The sequence below is a fragment of the Rhamphochromis sp. 'chilingali' genome (assembly GCF_963969265.1).
Source record: "Rhamphochromis sp. 'chilingali' genome assembly, chromosome: 16".
Classification (NCBI taxonomy): Eukaryota; Metazoa; Chordata; class Actinopteri; order Cichliformes; family Cichlidae; genus Rhamphochromis; species Rhamphochromis sp. 'chilingali'.
In genome coordinates, this window is record NC_137943.1 from 27771177 (window position 1) to 27789473 (window position 18297).

Here is an 18297-nt window from a genome sequence, read left to right on the forward strand (position 1 = left end):
CTTTCTGGAATAGGAATCAGAAATGCTTCTTTTGTGTTTGCTATCATTATAAAATCTCAGAAAACAGCTTTATAAGGATCAACAAGTATTTTATTCACAAAATGATGCAGTCTTGACTTTTGACTATTTCATCAAAAGTAATTGGTAACGCTATCATAGATGGTTTGAGGAGTTCTTTTCAAGCAAGTTTGCATTGACATCTATGTGCAGTGGGTAAGCACTGCAAAATTTATTTTTCTTTCTTAAATTTCTCTGCAGTGATGACAGTGATTTAACATGTTTGCCATGCATGTCTTGTGGAGCGTTTGTTATGTTTACATTCAACATTCAGAAAATTAACGGAATTAAATGTGCAAATGTCTATACTTACAAAACATTTGCAATGCCTAATTTTGTGCTATATAACAAAAAACGGTATCTGTATAAAAATTAGCAAACCCCCAAAATGTGTTAACCTGTGTAGTTATCTACCACTGGTATCTATAACTTCAACATTTTCTAAAAGTGTATTAGCTATTTGTGTACGTGGAAAGCCTCTTCTTTATTTTCACTTCTTAATCTTCTCCATAATGTGGACACTGATCACAGCAATCACCATGATGATCAGACCAACAGAGAACACGAATGTCTTCACCACACAGATGGAGATACCTGCAGACATGAGCAGAAATAATGAAACACACTAAGTAAATTCAAAGTACAGTTTCTTTTGTCTGACTCAAGAAATCTTTTACATTTCAGAAATACAGTTAATTTATTTCTGAATGTATCCCAACTGTATTTAGCATTCCAGAGTGTAAATGACCACGGCAGACCCAGGTGCACGTTCATGCTTTGCAGCATACTTTATTAATACTTTCATGGTTGCTGTACATTCGCACCCAGAGCTGCAGCTCTCCCGCTGCCAGCTCAACATAGCAACAAAAACCCCAACCACAGGACCCAGTATAATATTTAAGTCGGCGGGGCGTGATTGCAGATGCCGTGCAGGTGCGTCCGCCTTCCCTGCATGGCACCGCAGGCCACGCCCCGCCACACAGAGAAAAAGCGAGCCTTTATTGTGACTAAATTAGATTCCAAAAAATATTCAAAACCAAAAGGCAGCATCACTAGGACATTCACAGGACTGACAGCAAACAACACGGAGTGCAGCAAGTGACACCATGACAGAGGACACATTGAGGACTGAAGTGTATCTACAGTTAGGTCCATGGCAGCACTAGTCAACTCAGCAATACAAAACAACCTGGATGTCCACGGAAGACAACAGTGGTGGCTAATCACAGAATCGTTTTTACAGCCAACAAAGTGAACAACAAACTCCAGGAGGTAGAAGTATCTAGGTCTACCATAAAGAGAAGAAAGGCCCACAAACAAACAGCAACTGAAAGCCTCTGCAGTAAAAACCTGGCAGAGCAACAAAAGGAGAAAACCCAGCATCTGGTGATGTCCATGAGTTGAAGACTTCATGGTGTCACTGCCAGCAAAGTATTAGAAATTAACATTTTCTTTTCAGTTATTTTTCAATTCATTGTGAGGAACTAAAAAAAATTTAGTTCCTCACAATGAATTTCTATTGTTACAACGCCGTTACCGTTACTAACAAGAAAATGCGGTCACGTTACTATTTTTCAACAAACAGACGGTTGAAGCTTCATTCATCTTACCGCACGTAATATCAGTTGCATGGAAGTAGCTGACTACATAAGTAATCTGGGCGCTACAGCTTTAAGCAGCTGCGCGTGCTCCCGCGGACGGCAATCACTTTCTGCCCAACGATCAATTTTTGCCACAACACCTGGAGCTAGGGGGCAAAACAATCGCATGATTGCTGCTGTTTGACTGAGGAAGAATAAAGTAGTCGTGGTAAGCCAATCACATGACCACTTTAAGATGACAAAGCAACAAGGTGATATTTGCCAGTTTTTAAATTGTGTTGATAGGCCACGTAAAACCAGAGTCATGATAAACAATATATACACGTGTTTTTTCCTGAATAGTTTCGTCACGTTTACTGTCTAAGGACAGCGCTAGCGAGCATTCTCTGCTTATGAGCAAAAAATAAAAAAACTAAAAACAGCCCTTTCGTGTTGGTGGAAAAATGTACAATGTTGACCAATGAAAAAGTGCTATGGCAACATGACATTTGGTTGTTTAGAAAGAGGAGGAAGTTTTAGGAGTGATGGAGAGAGAGAGAGTTTGGAGATGTGAGAGATTTTAGTTTAGCGTGTTTGGAGTGTGTAGTTAAAATGCTGTTTTGTGTAGTTAGAGTGTTGTGTTGTGGATAGTTTGGTGTTGTGTGTCAGAACAATGAGGTGACAATTCAAGTATTTGGACTGGATTGTGGGTGCTTTCTATCACAATCCAAAGATATGTAATTAGACATGGGGACAACATGCAAACATCACACAGCAAGTCCTTTAAAAATCTGGTTATTTCAGTTTTTCATTCATTATTATGAACTTTATTCTCACCTGTCTCTGTTTCACAGTAAGATTTGAGCACCTTCATGGTCTGATTCCAGCTCACTTGGTTGCTGTGATTACAGTAAATGGTGTCTTGCTGCAGGTAAACACTTAAAGAGGAAAATTCTTTTGTGGCTTTCAAATCCTTTTCTTCTGCATGAGAGCAGATTTTACCATCACATCTAAAACTACTGCTGATGTTAAAGTCCACTGTGCTGCAGGTCACAGTCAGGTTACAGGAGTCTGAGCTGTTGGACACTGACTCTACTGTCAGTTTGGCAGGAGTGGCTGGATCTGGGGAACAAGAGGTGTGAAAGTATTAAAAATAGGCCTATGATTTGTGAACATTTCAAAGTAATAATGAAAATAGAAACCTACCTTGAACTATCACCTTGTATTCAGCTACCCTTTGCTCTTGTTCGCTGACCACAACTGCTTTATAATCTCCACTGTCACTGTGTTGAACATTCTTTAATTTCAAAGAGTAATTTGGTCCAAACAGCTCAACCTTTCCTGCATATTTGTAATACACGACTGGATCATTATTAAAAACACATTTAGCTATATTGTTATTGGAATTAAATCTCCAGAACAAATCTGTCTGTTCGTCAAGTTTAAAAGGTTTCTCTGTATCCAAGTGTAAGTCGTTTCCATGCAGCACAAACACATGTTGGAGACCTAAAAGAAAAGGAAAAACAAAAAATATCAGTCACGAACATCCAGCTGCAATTATGTTAAATCAAAATCAAACACAAATGCAACACAAAAAGGACCTGACACAGCGTTGCAGTGTTGTGAAGATTTTGGTTCTTTTGTTATATTTTTTTCACCGCAGCTTTTCACCTGCCTTCTGCTGCTCTGCACACCTTTGGTCAGGTCCTGGTAGCCTACTCACACAGGGGGAGGGATGAGTTTGTGATGGACACCATCTTTGTTGGTCAACCTCCCCTGACACCACCTGCTGCTCTTCCCTATTGTTTGATTATTTTCATTATTGTTTAGTCACAGCTAACTGCTTGGGTTTTTAGCATCCACCAAACAATAATCAGTTTCACATTTCAGATAAAGCTGTTGTGGAAAACCTGAACTTGTTATGAGATACAGCTTCCATCTCACTTCGGACAGCCCACCTCTCATATCTTGAGATATGACCAAATATATCAAGTCTTATTACCAGTTTTGGGTAAGTTACTTTAAATTAGTAACTTAGTTACATTACTAGTTACTTCTATCAAAAGTAACTCAGTTATTTCAAGTTACTCTTTACTTTCAAAGTAACTAGTTACTAGGGAAGGTAATTTTGGTTATTCTCAGAATTCTCTTGTTAATGTGTTGCTTCCGTAACTGGATACCCAGCAAGACTGCCAGTCTTCTAGCTTGCTTACTTGCCACAAGTGCACTGTGCCACCTACCAATAGAAAGGAAAAAATAATGTGCTTATTTCCACGAGAGAAATCCCATGCCTGGACCATCGCCATGATTCTAGCCTACGTCACAGCATCATGTGCGCTTTTTACATCCAACACGAAAACTGCAGTCGTGGTGCTTTCGATTGTACTCAGAACTTGGAAATTCTGCCTTCCAAATAGAAAGATGTAAGCAACACTAGACTGAAGGTGAGCTGCATACAGGGCTGGACTGGGACAAAAAATCGGCCTGGGCATTTTGACTAGAGACCAGCCCACCATTATAGGAAAAATCATACAGTCTTTGAATGAAAACAAACGCTGTTGTGACAGTGATGTACACTGTTTTGATTGTATATATGCATCAATCTATCAATCGTTTCTTGTAAGATTCAGATAATTATTTAATAAAAGCTAGATATTTTAAATGAGAATAAGAAAGAAAAGTATTTCTTTGTTCCCTGTTAATGCCCTACCTGCCCCCCTGGCAAAACTGGGGGTTTACAAGTACAAGTAACGCGTTACTGCCCATCTCTGGTCCCTACACTGCTTATTACTAAATTAACAGCTGTGAAAGAGTTCCAGCAATCTTTCATTCTAGTTTATACGTCAACCAAAGGTCAGGACAGTTAGGATTACTTTGAAAGTTGCATTCTTGGCCTCCCACACATTTAAAAAAACATATTTGTCATTTTTTTGTCCACCCCCACCTTTCAACTTTCTGATTCTCTGATTTAGTGCTCAGTGAGATAAAATTATTATAGTGGGTAACTGTTTTTTTCATTAGTGTTGATGTTGTAAGTGTTGTCACCAAATTTAACCAAAAATCATCAATGAAGGAATCAACCATGAAAAATTAAAAGAAGACTGAGATAAAGTTATACAACATTTGAAAGCCTTAATGTTAGACCCAAACTGTCTGTTTCCAGTCTGCAACTCCTCCTATCCTTCACCACTGTCAAACACTATTGCATCTTGATAATAACTGTTTTTTGGTAGTAAATTAAGTTTCTATTTCACTACTACAACAGATGGCGGATGAAGTCTGTTCCATGAAGTACAAGCACATTTTCAGACCCTATAAAGACCTAAAGAGACACGTAAGACGTAAAGTCTTCTACTCACACCTGATTTGTTTTAATTATTTTTATAGTGTTTGTTTTTATCATGATTGGAAATTAATGGGGAATTTGTTGCTTTACAATGAATTATTAAACAGCTCTAATACCTCTTTTTTAGCAGGGTAAGATTTTACACAGTTCAGTGTTTTTAAGAGGTCAAAATATGAAAAGTTGTTAGCAGTTGCTCCTCATCTGTGCCTGAAATCAGCCTTAAACTGCGATGTTGTTTTGAACTTTTCAGATAAATGTATCTTATACTCTTTGCTTGAAATAGCAAACATATAACTCATATAACAGGACAGTGCTTAATAATTCTCAAAATTCTCCATTTAAACTACTTCTCTTTTATCAATTCAATAGCACATCTTCACCCAGGACAGAGAACTATTTTGAAAAACATTATCTGAGACACAGTGACATTTCTTCCATAATGTTTTCTTCCTCCCCTCTCACCTAAAACAAAATTGGCCTGTTAGGACACACTGGTTTACCAGGGTACATAAGCTCATTGGATGTCCTTCCGATGTGTTGGTTTTATTTTCTTTCAGAACCAGGAAGCAGAGTGACTGCAAGAAAGAGGAAGTGACTATTTTTAGATGGACTAACTTGTCAGAGCTTATTCAGCCTGTCAAAGACACAGCTCTGATTAAACTCTTGACTAATGTAGTTTGAGACATTAATCAAGTCTTTTACCTTCTGCAATAAATTGAAAGATACGTTTTGTAGTGAACACGTTCATCGTTGTCAGTTCTGTCCCTGTTGAATTAAAGAAGCAGTTGTTATATACTGCTACTATATGTGTGCTAATATTTAGACATTTTTTTCCTACCTTCAGCCTCAGTGCAGGACAGCAACACAAGAATCACAAAGAAAAACATTCTAGAGTCTCGAGGTTTCTCTGAAATGTAACAACGTGGAAGTGTTTTACACCACTGACAGCAGAACAGGGTCAGCCCCTTCTCACAGCTGCATTCTTCCTCTATACAGACCAACAGTGCAAAAGTGAACTATCTGTGAGCTGTGCTAGTTTTAGCTCTGAGATAGCCATGGTTTCACAGTAACACTACCTTTGAGCAGAAAGAGACAACAAAACAGAAGCCATGACTCAGTCTGACCCGTATCAGCCTGCACGAACAAACTTTTATTATTCTTCCTGCAGATTTTTGGGGTAATGTGTGAGAGTTGGTGAGCTAAGGTGCGAGTCCCGTGCACTGCAAGTCACGATGAGATTACAGGAGTTTTAAAGACAGAGTCCAATCAGGCCGATCAAAGCAGAAGAGGTAATATGATGATCTGAATGCATTTAAGCTGCAGGAATTGACTTCATGAAATATCAGATATCTGTGGGTTTTTGATTGATAATGTAAAATTCTGGATTGAGTTCTTGCTGGAATTGTCCTATACAGTAGTTATGAATGTCACCAAAATCCCCCCAACCAAACATAAATGAGAAACGTTTATATGAGTGCTGAGTATTTGTATATGTGTGCATGAGGGTGGGAATGCCTGTTTGTCTGTGTTTATATGTCAGGTCGGGTCTTACACTCCACCTCTCTGGGAACTCCCAGGCCCTCCAAAGGCCTATCTCCCCTCACCACACTCCCTGCCGGTGACTGATGCCCTCAGGGGTCGGTGCGTTGGTGGTTCTTGGTGTCCGGGGCTGGGCGCTCAGGTATGTACTAGCTCACTCCCGGTGACTACTTGGCGGGGCCTGGTGCCCGTTGCTCGGTCAGGCCTCTTCCGGGGCAAAGGGGGCCCTCCGGCCTCCGGCCTCTGGGCCTGCGGCTCGCTTCACTCTGGCACGCCACTGCAACCCCCTCAGGCTTCTGCTTCATGGCAACTGGGTGACCCCTCATCTGGGGCTCTCCTCAGCTCTTCCCAGGAGGGTGGCACGGATGCCCCTCCGGTGGTCCTCCTTGGGCTCTCGCACTCTGGGGCCTCTGGATGTCTGGAGCCTGGATCTCCTCCATGCCTGCTTCATGCCCTGGGGGATGGGGCTATGGCTCTCTACATCCTCTAGCAGACCATTACATGGGGAAACCTTTTGAATACAAGCGCGCTGATCCACACAGGTGTGCACACGGGTGTTCACTGTTCATAGACATAAACTACACCTCTATTGACTGCTATTTCCAAGCACATTGTGGGCTGTCGGTCCTGCTTGCTACACAATAATATTCAATATTTAGTATTTACTGCTGTGTACACTTAGCTACAGTGGGGCAAAAAAGTATTTAGTCAGCCACCGATTGTGCAAGTTCCCCCACTTAAAATGATGACAGAGGTCAGTAATTTGCACCAGAGGTACACTTCAACTGTGAGAGACAGAATGTGAAAAAAAATCCATGAATCCACATGGTAGGATTTGTAAAGAATTTATTCGTAAATTAGGGTGGAAAATAAGTATTTGGTCACCTCAAACAAGGAAAATCTCTGGCCCTCACAGACCTGTAACGTCTTCTGTAAGAAGCTTTTCTGTCCCCCACTCGTTACCTGTATGAATGGCACCTGTTTGAACTCATCATCTGTATAAAAGACACCTGTCCACAGCCTCAAACAGTCAGACTCCAAACTCCGCCATGGCCAAGACCAAAGAGCTTTCGAAGGACACCAGGAAAAGTATTGTAGACCTGCACCAGACTGGGAAGAGTGAATCTACAATAGGCAAGCAGCTTGGTGTGAAAAAATCAACTGTGGGAGCAATCATCAGAAAATGGAAGACATACAAGACCACTGATAATCTCCCTCGATCTGGGGCTCCACGCAAGATCTCATCCCGTGGGGTCAAAATGATCATGAGAATGGTGAGCAAAGATCCCAGAACCACACGGGGGGACCTGGTGAATGACCTGCAGAGAGCTGGGACCAAAGTAACAAAGGTCACCATCAGTAACACACTACAACGGCAGGGAATCAAATCCCGCAGTGCCAGACGTGTTCCGCTGCTGAAGCCAGTGCATGTCCAGGCCCGTCTGAAGTTTGCCAGAGAGCACATGGATGATACAGCAGAGGATTGGGAGAATGTCATGTGGTCAGATGAAACCAAAGTAGAACTTTTTGGTATAAACTCAACTCGTCGTGTTTGGAGGACGAAGAATACTGAGTTGCATCCCAAGAACACCATACCTACTGTGAAGCATGGGGGTGGAAACATCATGCTATGGGGCTGTTTTTCTGCCAAGGAGACAGGACGACTGATCCGTGTTAAGGACAGAATGATTGGGGCCATGTATCGTGAGATTTTGAGCCAAAACCTCCTTCCATCAGTGAGAACTTTGAAGATGAAACGAGGCTGGGTCTTCCAACATGACAATGATCCAAAACACACCGCAAAGGAGTGGCTCCGTAAGAAGCATTTGAAAGTCCTGGAGTGGCCTAGCCAGTCTCCAGACCTCAACCCCATAGAAAATCTGTGGCGGGAGTTGAAAGTCCGTGTTGCTCGGCGACAGCCCCAAAACATCACTGCTCTCGAGAAGATCTGCATGGAGGAATGGGCCAAAATACCAGCTACTGTGTGTGCAAACCTGGTAAAGACCTATAGTAAACGTTTGACCTCTGTTATTGCCAACAAAGGTTATGTTACAAAGTATTGAGTTGTATTTTTGTTATTGACCAAATACTTATTTTCCACCCTGATTTACGAATAAATTCTTTACAAATCCTACCATGTGGATTCATGGATTTTTTTTTTCACATTCTGTCTCTCACAGTTGAAGTGTACCTCTGGTGCAAATTACTGACCTCATCATTTTAGGTGGGGGAACTTGCACAATCGGTGGCTGACTAAATACTTTTTTGCCCCACTGTAGATTAACATGATGGTGTTGTGTTTAGTATGTTGCTCTGTTGGTTTTTTTTGCTTGTTTTCTCTTCTTTTTCTCTCAACAGGTGATCCAGGAGATTTTTTTTTCTCTTCTTTCTCTTTTTAAGCACCCTTTCTCACTGTCCCTCTTCCCTTCTGTTTTTCTTTTCCTTCATCTTTCTTTCTCCCTTTCCTATCCCTCAGTCATGTCTGTCCCGTCTGTAACAACTGAAAATAAAATAAAATAAATAATAACAACAAAGGTTGATCAAATGGACCAATACGGCAAGGCCGTGATGATCCATTTCATAAAGTAAATCCATTGGGTATCCTTGTTGGTCTTCAGACAACAATTCTGACAGCTAAAGAACCAAATGGGACAGACAAAAAAAAAAAAAAGAGAAACGTTTATATATTAACAGCTGAAAATAAAATTTCTAAACTTATGATCTCCCTGCAGCCCACATCACAAGTCACTCGCTGCCCTCTTCTGGTTACATTGAAGAAAGTTCAGGGTTTGGCAAATCTGATCACGCCGCCATCTTCCTCATGCCAAAATACAAACAAAGGCTGAAACAGGAAGTTCCGGTTCAGAGGAAGGTCGCGCGCTGGACGGATCAATCGGTGGCCGCGTTACAGGACGCACTCGATGACGCAGACTGGGGCATGTTCAGAAACAGCTCCGACGATGACGTCAACGTGTTTACGGAAGCGGTTGTGGGATTCATCGGGAAACTAGCGGATGATACCGTGGAGACAAAGACTATCACAACGTTTCCCAACCAGAAGCCGTGGGTGGATAAAACCATCCGCGACGCTCTGAGATCCCGCACCGCTGCCTACAACACGGGACTCATGACGGGGGACATGGACCCGTACAAAGCCGCGTCATATAACGTGCGGAGGGCGGTGAAAGAGGCGAAGCAGCGCTACGGGAGGAAACTAGAGTCACAACTCCAACAGAGTGACTCTAGGAGCCTGTGGCGGGGACTAAGGACAATAACGGACTATAAAGCACCAACAACCGGTATGACGAACGCGGCCGTGACTCTGGCAGACGAGCTGAACACTTTCTATGCTCGCTTCGAGGCTGCAGCTAAGGTCTCCAACAATGCTAGTGTTAGCGGCGCTAACGGCTGCAGACAGGAAGATACTGCCAGCACCGGAAACGTGCTCGTCATCTCCGAGCATGAAGTAAGGAGAGCCTTCAAGAGAGTGAACACCAGGAAAGCAGCAGGACCAGACGGCATCCCAGGTCGTATCCTAAGAGACTGCGCATACCAGCTAGCTCCTGTGTTCACTGAGATAGTCAACATCTCTTTATCTCAGTCGGTGATCCCCACATGCTTCAAAGAGTCCATCATTGTTCCTGTCCCGAAGAAACCCCACCCTGCTTCTCTCAATGACTATCGCCCTGTAGCCCTCACCTCAGTAGTGATGAAGTGCTTTGAACGCCTGGTCAGAGACTTCATCATTTCTTCACTACCAGACACACTGGACCCACTACAGTTCGCTTACCGTCCAAATCGTTCCACAGACGATGCCATCTCTCATCTCCTCCACACATCACTCACTCACTTGGACACTAGAAGGGGGAATTATGTTAAAATGCTCTTCATAGACTACAGCTCTGCATTTAACACCATAATTCCCTCCACACTCACCACCAAGCTGGAGCATCTGGGACTCAGCTCATCTATGTGTCAGTGGATCTCCAACTTCCTAACTGGCAGACCACAGGCAGTAAGGATGGGCGGACATGTCTCAGCCTCCACCACTCTCAGCACTGGAGCCCCCCAGGGGTGTGTTCTGAGCCCCCTGCTGTACTCTTTGTACACATATGACTGTGTGGCCACTACCAGCTCCACCACCATCATCAAGTTTGCTGACGACACCGTCGTGGTGGGCCTGATCTCTGATAACAACGAGACGGCCTACCTGAAGGAGATTAGGAATCTGGAGAACTGGTGCCAGAGGAACAACCTCCTTCTAAACGTCAGTAAGACAAAGGAGCTGATAGTGGACTTCAGCACTAAGCAGGAGAGGAAGTACCAGACCCCCGTCATCAACGAGTGCCCAGTGGAGAGAGTGGACAGCTTCAAATACCTCGGAGTTCACATCACGCAGGACCTGTCATGGTCCTGTCACATCAACACCGTGGTGAAAAAGGCCCGACAGCGTCTCTACCACCTCAGACGCTTGAGAGACTTCCAACTGCCCTCCAAGGTGCTCAGGAACTTTTACTCGTGCACCATAGAGAGCATCCTGGCGGGAAACATCTTAACCTGGTTCGGGAACAGCACCATGCAGGACAGACGAGCTCTACAGAGGGTTGTGCGGTCAGCTGAGCGCACCATCCGCTCCGAGCTCCCTGACCTGCACTCAATCTACAGCAGGCGGTGCTGGACCAAGGCCAGGAAGATCGTGAAGGACCTCAGCCATCCCAACAACAGACTGTTCTCTCTGTTGAGGTCAGGAAAGCGATTCCGCTCCCTGAAGACCAACACAGAGAGACTGAGGAGGAGCTTCTTCCCGCAGGCGATACGGTCTCTCAATCACACCACCACACAGTACTGACCCACACATACAGTTCTTACACACACACTGGACTTTCTGGACTTTGGTTTTGCACAACACTGGTCACTATATTCTTCATTTCCGGTTAATACTTGTACAGCTGCTGTTATTGTGTATATATTTATTTATATTTAGATTTCTTCATACATTCTTATATAGTTCTATATTGTGTATTGTGTATTTTGTTGTACAGTTATTTTATTTTCAACTTTAATTTATATATTTATCTTTATCTTATTCTTCCCAGTTAAATTTACCCTTCATTCTAATTTGTGTTGTACAGTTATTTCATTTTTAACCTTAATTTATATTTTATTCCTTCCTAGTTAAATTTACCCTTTTTAATTTTTCATATTTATTTCCTATCTTATTCATAGCCTTTTCCTTTTTTGTTTTCTTTAGGTCACGAGCAGTTGTCCAAGCATTTCACTACATATCGTACTGTGTATGACTGTGTACGTGACAAATAAAATTTGAATTTGAATTTGAATTAATCCTGCATTGTGGGGAAAAAAAGAAATCAGAAACACACTCCAGCCGATCCAAGAGAGAAGAAACTTGTATTTAAGAAAAAACGTTAAAAACACAATTTTCTTTAAAAAGTGATACATAACCTTTATTTTTTATAAATTATTTAGCACTTCTATCACAAACATCTTTTTTGACCCATTTTGACGTGACCATGTTTATATGTACTATGTATGCACTTTAATTAATTTTACATTTAGTATAAAATTATCAAATGATGAGTGAATATAAGTAAATTCTAGTCTGTAAGACTTTATCATAAAATACTTCCAAAGTCTTGTTTTCAAAATTCCTAAATCATATTTATATTTTTGTAGCATAGGGAATGAACAACACTCAGAGCATATATATGGGTTTTATACAGCATATGCAACAAATTACAAACAATGAAACAGGATACAAGTGGTTAGAGAAGACGTTTTTTAAAAAAGAAGGCTGTGAACTATATGTACGGTGTAATTGATGCACTATTTATTTTTTGCCTCTCAACTTTCTCTGTGATGTGGACACTAATGACAGCAAACACCATGATGATTAGATGCACAGAGAAAACAACCGTCTTTACCACACAGACAGATATACCATCACAGAGACTCCCACAACCTGCAACACAAAGAAAATGTCAAACAAACAAACAAACAAACAAAATAATCAAAAGACCTTAAATATAAAAACAGATTAAACTCTGAGTCAATCAGATGTAAAAAACAATTAATTTCTCTTACAGAATTTGACTAGTAGTGATTGTTTTGTCTTTTTTATAGACCGATAATGTGCAAAGCAGGTATACAAATAACTTTATTTGCTTGTTTTACTCTTAAACTAGTGGTCAAAAACAATAAAATAGCATCCAGAAAAATATTAATTCTCTTTCTGTGAAGTTATATTTCACTCTTGGTGTGAGAAGGTCACGTCAATAATTAATTTCTTTAAATGAAAGAAGTGTTATTTTAAGAAAAAAATCAAAATGATCATCATCAACATTTTCTCTTTCAGTCTTACCAGCCAGTAGTGCACAAATATGTTCAATGTTCTTCATGTCTCTGGTCCAGCTGACCTGGTTGCTATGGTCACAGATGACTGATAGATTTGACAGGTAAACATGGAGAGAAGCACCTGAGGTTGTAACCTCTGATTGCTCTCCTCCTTCCTGATAGCAGGTTGTGGTGTCACATGTAAAAATGCTGCTGATGTGAGCGTGCTTTGTGCTGCAGGTCACAGTGAGGTTACACGAGTCTGAGCTGCTCGACACAGAATTGACGGTCAGGTCGACCGGTGACACTGGATCTGAGGGGGGAGGAGGTGTTTAATGTAAAATACACATCAGTGGTTACTCTCCATCAATGTGTGACAAGTTGCAATACTTACCTTGAACCGTGATGTTGTATTCAGTTAATATTACTGTATTTATTTTATTATTTATTTTATTTAAAAGGGACAGTGCAGTTTAACATAGTCCAAGTACAAAACATGAAACTGATGTAACGCACATAAGTTTATAGCTATTGCTAATTTTCAACAATTGTCCCTTGTTGGGCTTACAATCAAAATAGGTACATTTTACAATTAAAAATACATTTTCATAAAACCAAATTACATTATAAATACAATTACAATTAACAGACAATAATTTAAAATAAAATTAAAATCATTAGTTAAAATGACTGCATCTCTGATTTCCCTTTAACCAAACTTTAACCTGCAGTGTAAAGGATCTGATGTCTGTGATCAATTTGATTTCGGTTGGAAGTGTTCCACAGATGGCAAGCCTTTATGGAAAAAGCTGACTGACCGAATGTAGATCTGTGATATAATATCTTGCAGTTGCCGTTCACCTTGCTCCTAGTAAAACGATTACTATCTTGTCTCTGGATGTATCTATTTTTCTAAAAAAAAAAAGGTTTTGAATGCATATGTACACGAAAAGTTCATAAACAAAACAAATGTCATTTTTGTGAGCTTTTTGAATGCCATTTTTAGCTCACTTTAATTTCAGTAAAAACAGATTTTTAGATTTCTCTGAATCTTGTTTTTGTTTTGCCCCTTTTGAATTCCCTTAATAAACTATCCTGCAACTTAAGTCTAAAATGTGGACATTCCCTTTCTCTTTGTGAAACAGTAAAGGTAGATATCTGAGTATAAATCCATGTTATTGTAAATAGCTCTTATAGGTTAGGTCTTATAGGCCTAACTGTTTAGGCCACTAAAATAAACCCAGTCATATGACAAATGCACTGATCTAGAGAGGAGCCGCCATAATATGTGTGGCTGATAGATAAGGGAAGGCAAGGCTACTCGGGCTCCAATTTATATCAGACTAGGTGGGTTAGACAACCGAGGGAGAGCTAGTTCAAATGGGCAAGTCTCCTCATCCATCATGTTTTATTTTAGCTTTGCATTGCCTACTGGGTAAGAACCATAGGATCAGAGATGAGGATTTTTTAAACACAAAGCCGATCCAGCCTTCCTGTATTGGGGTGCTGGTCCCACATGATCAACAAACATTAAAATAACACAAAAACACAGGTCATCCACTGCCCTCTGCTGGTGATATCAAAGAAACACATAGAATAGAATAGAATAGAATAGAATAGAATAGAATAGAATAGAATAGAATAGTTATTGTACATTTACATCTAAATTAAAGGTGCTGCACACCAACTATGCTGGAATAAAATATAAATTAAAAAACCAGCAGGAATAAATGGCAAACAGGCAATATGTCTAGAATCAAGAGTGATATAAACCAAACATTCAAAAGTCAAAAAGCTGCTTAGCCTCCCAAACACTATTTTTCCTAGGAAGAAATCCTAAAAAGCATTTTAACATCAGCAAAAAGAAGTTCTATTCATAAATAAAGCATTTGGTGGACTTTATTGATAGCTAATCATACATGCCCTGTGGAGTGCATGTAAAGGTACATGAACAGTTTTATGCATAGATTTTTCTTTAGTTTTGCATTTGATGAGGTGAACACTGATGACAGCAGACACCACAATGATTAGACCAACAGAAAACACGACTGTCTTCACCATACAGGATAAGATAAGATAAAACCAGTAATACCTGTCACTGGGTGTATGTTCAATATACAGACAGTATGTAATGAAAAACACAGTTTTAGTACATGTGTTTCCAGTCATAGAATAAAATACAATAAAAGGTTTGCTCTTTGCAAACTCTTTGTTTGCGAGTTTTGCCTTAGTGTTCAGTTTGAGAAAAACTGAACTGACACAAGGAAGCATTAATTATTTCTATAAATGTTAACATTTACTCATTTATCATCATCATTTAATCAAAAAGAAAAATGTTGTTGAATCTCAAGTTTTCTATAACCAAGATATGAAGCCATGAAGTGTTTCCACAGAGCCACAGGGCCGGGTTTCTTCTCACAGCTCTGGTATTTATGAACTTTGAAACTTCTGCAATTCTGCAACTTCCTGTCAATTCCTTGTTTTACTGCTTCAATTATGTCAGTAGCGACTAAAACACTTAGTTAACGAAACAGTTTGATATGTGAATTTGAATGAGACATGATTTTTAGGACACTACAGACACTACAAAGCAGTCGTGGTAACTTTTGAGATAGCAGAGATTGAAATGTTTGTCTTTGATGGTTTTAAATTAGTTTAAGATGGGCATGTTCACTAGCTGAATTATTATTTTTTTTATTTTTTTTATTTTGGGGATTAGAACAGTTTAGTTATTAGTTGATCCCCTCACACTGAAGAAAAACCTTAAACCTGCTTTTGGGAAAAGGAATCATATATACTTTTGGTTTGCTTTCAAATCACATGATAGGGTGGGGCCAGGTTTCACAATGAGCTCACCCGAAACCCTGGCTGATTGTGACCCACACCTGTTTTCGCACCTTGGCTCATGTGATTAGGTAGAGGATCATCAGGGGGTCCTTTGTCCCTCTTTGGAGGGAAACTCCCACTGGGTTTAAATCTGGGACTCTCCACCATTTGACCCTTAGAACTGAAGAAGCTTCTCAGATGAGAGGTGAAATGCCTTCAAGCAACTTAAAGAAGTCCAGACGCTTTTCTTTGCAAGCTCCTTAGACTTGCTTTCAATATAAAAACTCAGAAAACAGCTTTATCAGGATTAACAAGCATTTATTCACAATGTGATGCAGAGTCTTGACTTTTGATTATTTCATCAAAAATAATTAGCACATTTATGTTAGCTGCTTTGTGGAGTTCTTTTGAAGAAAATTTGCGTTGACTTTCAAATGTGTAAAATGAAAATGTGATGAGTAAATTTTCTTTTAGAGGTTTTAAAACATGTACTGCATTCCTCATAAAACATTTGCAAATTCCTAAAATTTTAAAATGATATTGATGATCTCTTTGCACTGTATAAATTAAACAAAACACAGATCCCTTCAAAAATAGTTATAGCTTAAAGTTTGCACTGTCTATCTTTCTTTCTTACATTTCTCTACAGTGCTGACAAGCAACACGATGATCAGACCAAATGTGAATACGACTATCTTCACCACACAGATGATAAAGCCCCCCCCCCCAAAAAAAAAAAAAAATCAAAACAGATCCAAACTGTGTCACTCATTAATTTCCCTAACAGAATATGAAAAATTTGCTTATTTTACATTAAAGCCAGTATTTTTTTTCCATTAAACTAGTAAAAAAATAAATTTGGGTGCCAGTTTAGTTCAGTGGGTGAGCAGGTAACCACATGCAGCCCATTGCCACATGTCTTCCTTTCTAAATATCCAGTCAATTAAACACTTAGGATAGTGATGTCATCAGTTAAGCAGCAGGGGGGGTTGTTAATCTGTTTCAGCTGCTTTGGTGTTAATGAAAGTTTTTTTGTGTGATCTGTGAAACTGGTTCACAGAGAACTACTTGTTTAGTTTTGCGTCTGAAGTTTCTCTATGAGGTGAACACTGATGACAGCAAAGAACATGATGATCAGACCAACAGAGAACACGACTGTCTTCACCATACAGATAGAGACACCGTCAGAGAAACTCTCAGAACCTGAAACACAAAGCAAAAGCAGACTTTAACTTTACAGCACATTGGGAAAGGATAAAACCAGTAATACCTCTCACTAGATGTGGAGACCATTTGATTCAAAATGTAATTGTCATTATATGTGTTTTACAGTCTGTAATAAACCATATATTAAAACCATATATCTAACACATTAAAGCTGAATCAAAAATAGCAAGTTACCATTCACTGACTAGTCAGTTATAATGATATTTTAAAATAAATTACTGGTTCTTTAATTTGTTTTTCACACATGCAGATCAATGATGTATCGCATGTTTCCATATTATACAAATGTTTTTAGGCTTACAGTCAGTTTCCAAGCTGGGAAATTTTATCAGAAAACTGTTTATATGTTTATCTGACTTACCAGCATTTTGAGGACAAAAACGATCAATCTCTATCATGTCCTTGGTCCAATTTACTGTATTGCTATGGTTACATATGATGGATCCATCTGACAGGTAGACATGAAGAAAAGCAGTGGGCCACCACCTTTCCTCTGTTTGCTCTCCTCCCTCTTGATAGCAGGTTTTGCTATCACATTTAAAAATGCTGATGATGTCAAAGTAATTTGTACTACAGCTCACAGTAAGGTTGCAGGAGTATGAGCTGTTGAACACGGAGTCCACTGTCAGGTTAACTGGAGTCAAAGGATGTGGAGGTGGATATAAGACATGCAAAGTTTTAGTAATATTGCAGCAGTCTAGCATTGGTTTCAATTATTAACATATCTAACATACCTGCTTCCTTCCAGTCACCATAAAAAAAATAGTCGTCAGATAACATGTCCCTCAGATTTGTAATTGCAGTCCAGTCATTAATATCAAGGTCAGCTCCCACAAGATCATGCGTTATTTTATCCTCCTCTCCAAACACAGAGTATGACCCTTTTAAACAGTAAATATGACAGTACTGTACAAATCAAACACAATAGGTATATAGTCCGTGAATCTTCTAAAATTACTTAACTTTAGAATTCATATGAAAAGAATTGAAAAGAATTTTAAGAACTTCCATCTTCAATGTTGTGTATACTAGGAAAAAAGTACATGGCTGTTAAATTTCTTTATTTAAGACTCCATATAACAAATTTGGTACTGGTACTAATGTACTGACTAGTTACTGAATAGATCTTGTCAGTGTTTATGGCCCACATACAGTACATGAGTGAACTTTCATATTAGATTTGCAACCTGAGTTAAGAAAGATTTAAATATAATATTCAGATTCAACATTTAATGTTTAGATTTAACATTTAAAATTGTGTTTTAAATATAAAATGTTACAAATATTTTACTAAATGTTGTAAAAAAAATGTCTTGAAAAAACATGTTTTTGTAAGGTTTTGAGCTAAATGTGGAAAAATGTTGCCGTTAA

At 39.6% G+C, this 18297-nt stretch overlaps 1 protein-coding gene across 1 annotated transcript; it reads right to left on the bottom strand.

Annotated features, from left to right (window-relative positions):
• Positions 1-547: 547 nt before the first annotated feature.
• LOC308383583 (uncharacterized protein) lies at positions 548-17324 on the bottom strand (the record flags this gene model as incomplete). The annotated part of the gene is made up of 6 exons (XM_080861626.1): positions 548-651; positions 2475-2759; positions 2844-3143; positions 12902-13186; positions 16840-16902; positions 17288-17324. The coding sequence occupies 6 exons, from the start codon at positions 17322-17324 to the stop codon at positions 548-550; spliced, it is 1074 nt and encodes a 357-aa protein (XP_080717752.1).
• Positions 17325-18297: the final 973 nt, after the last annotated feature.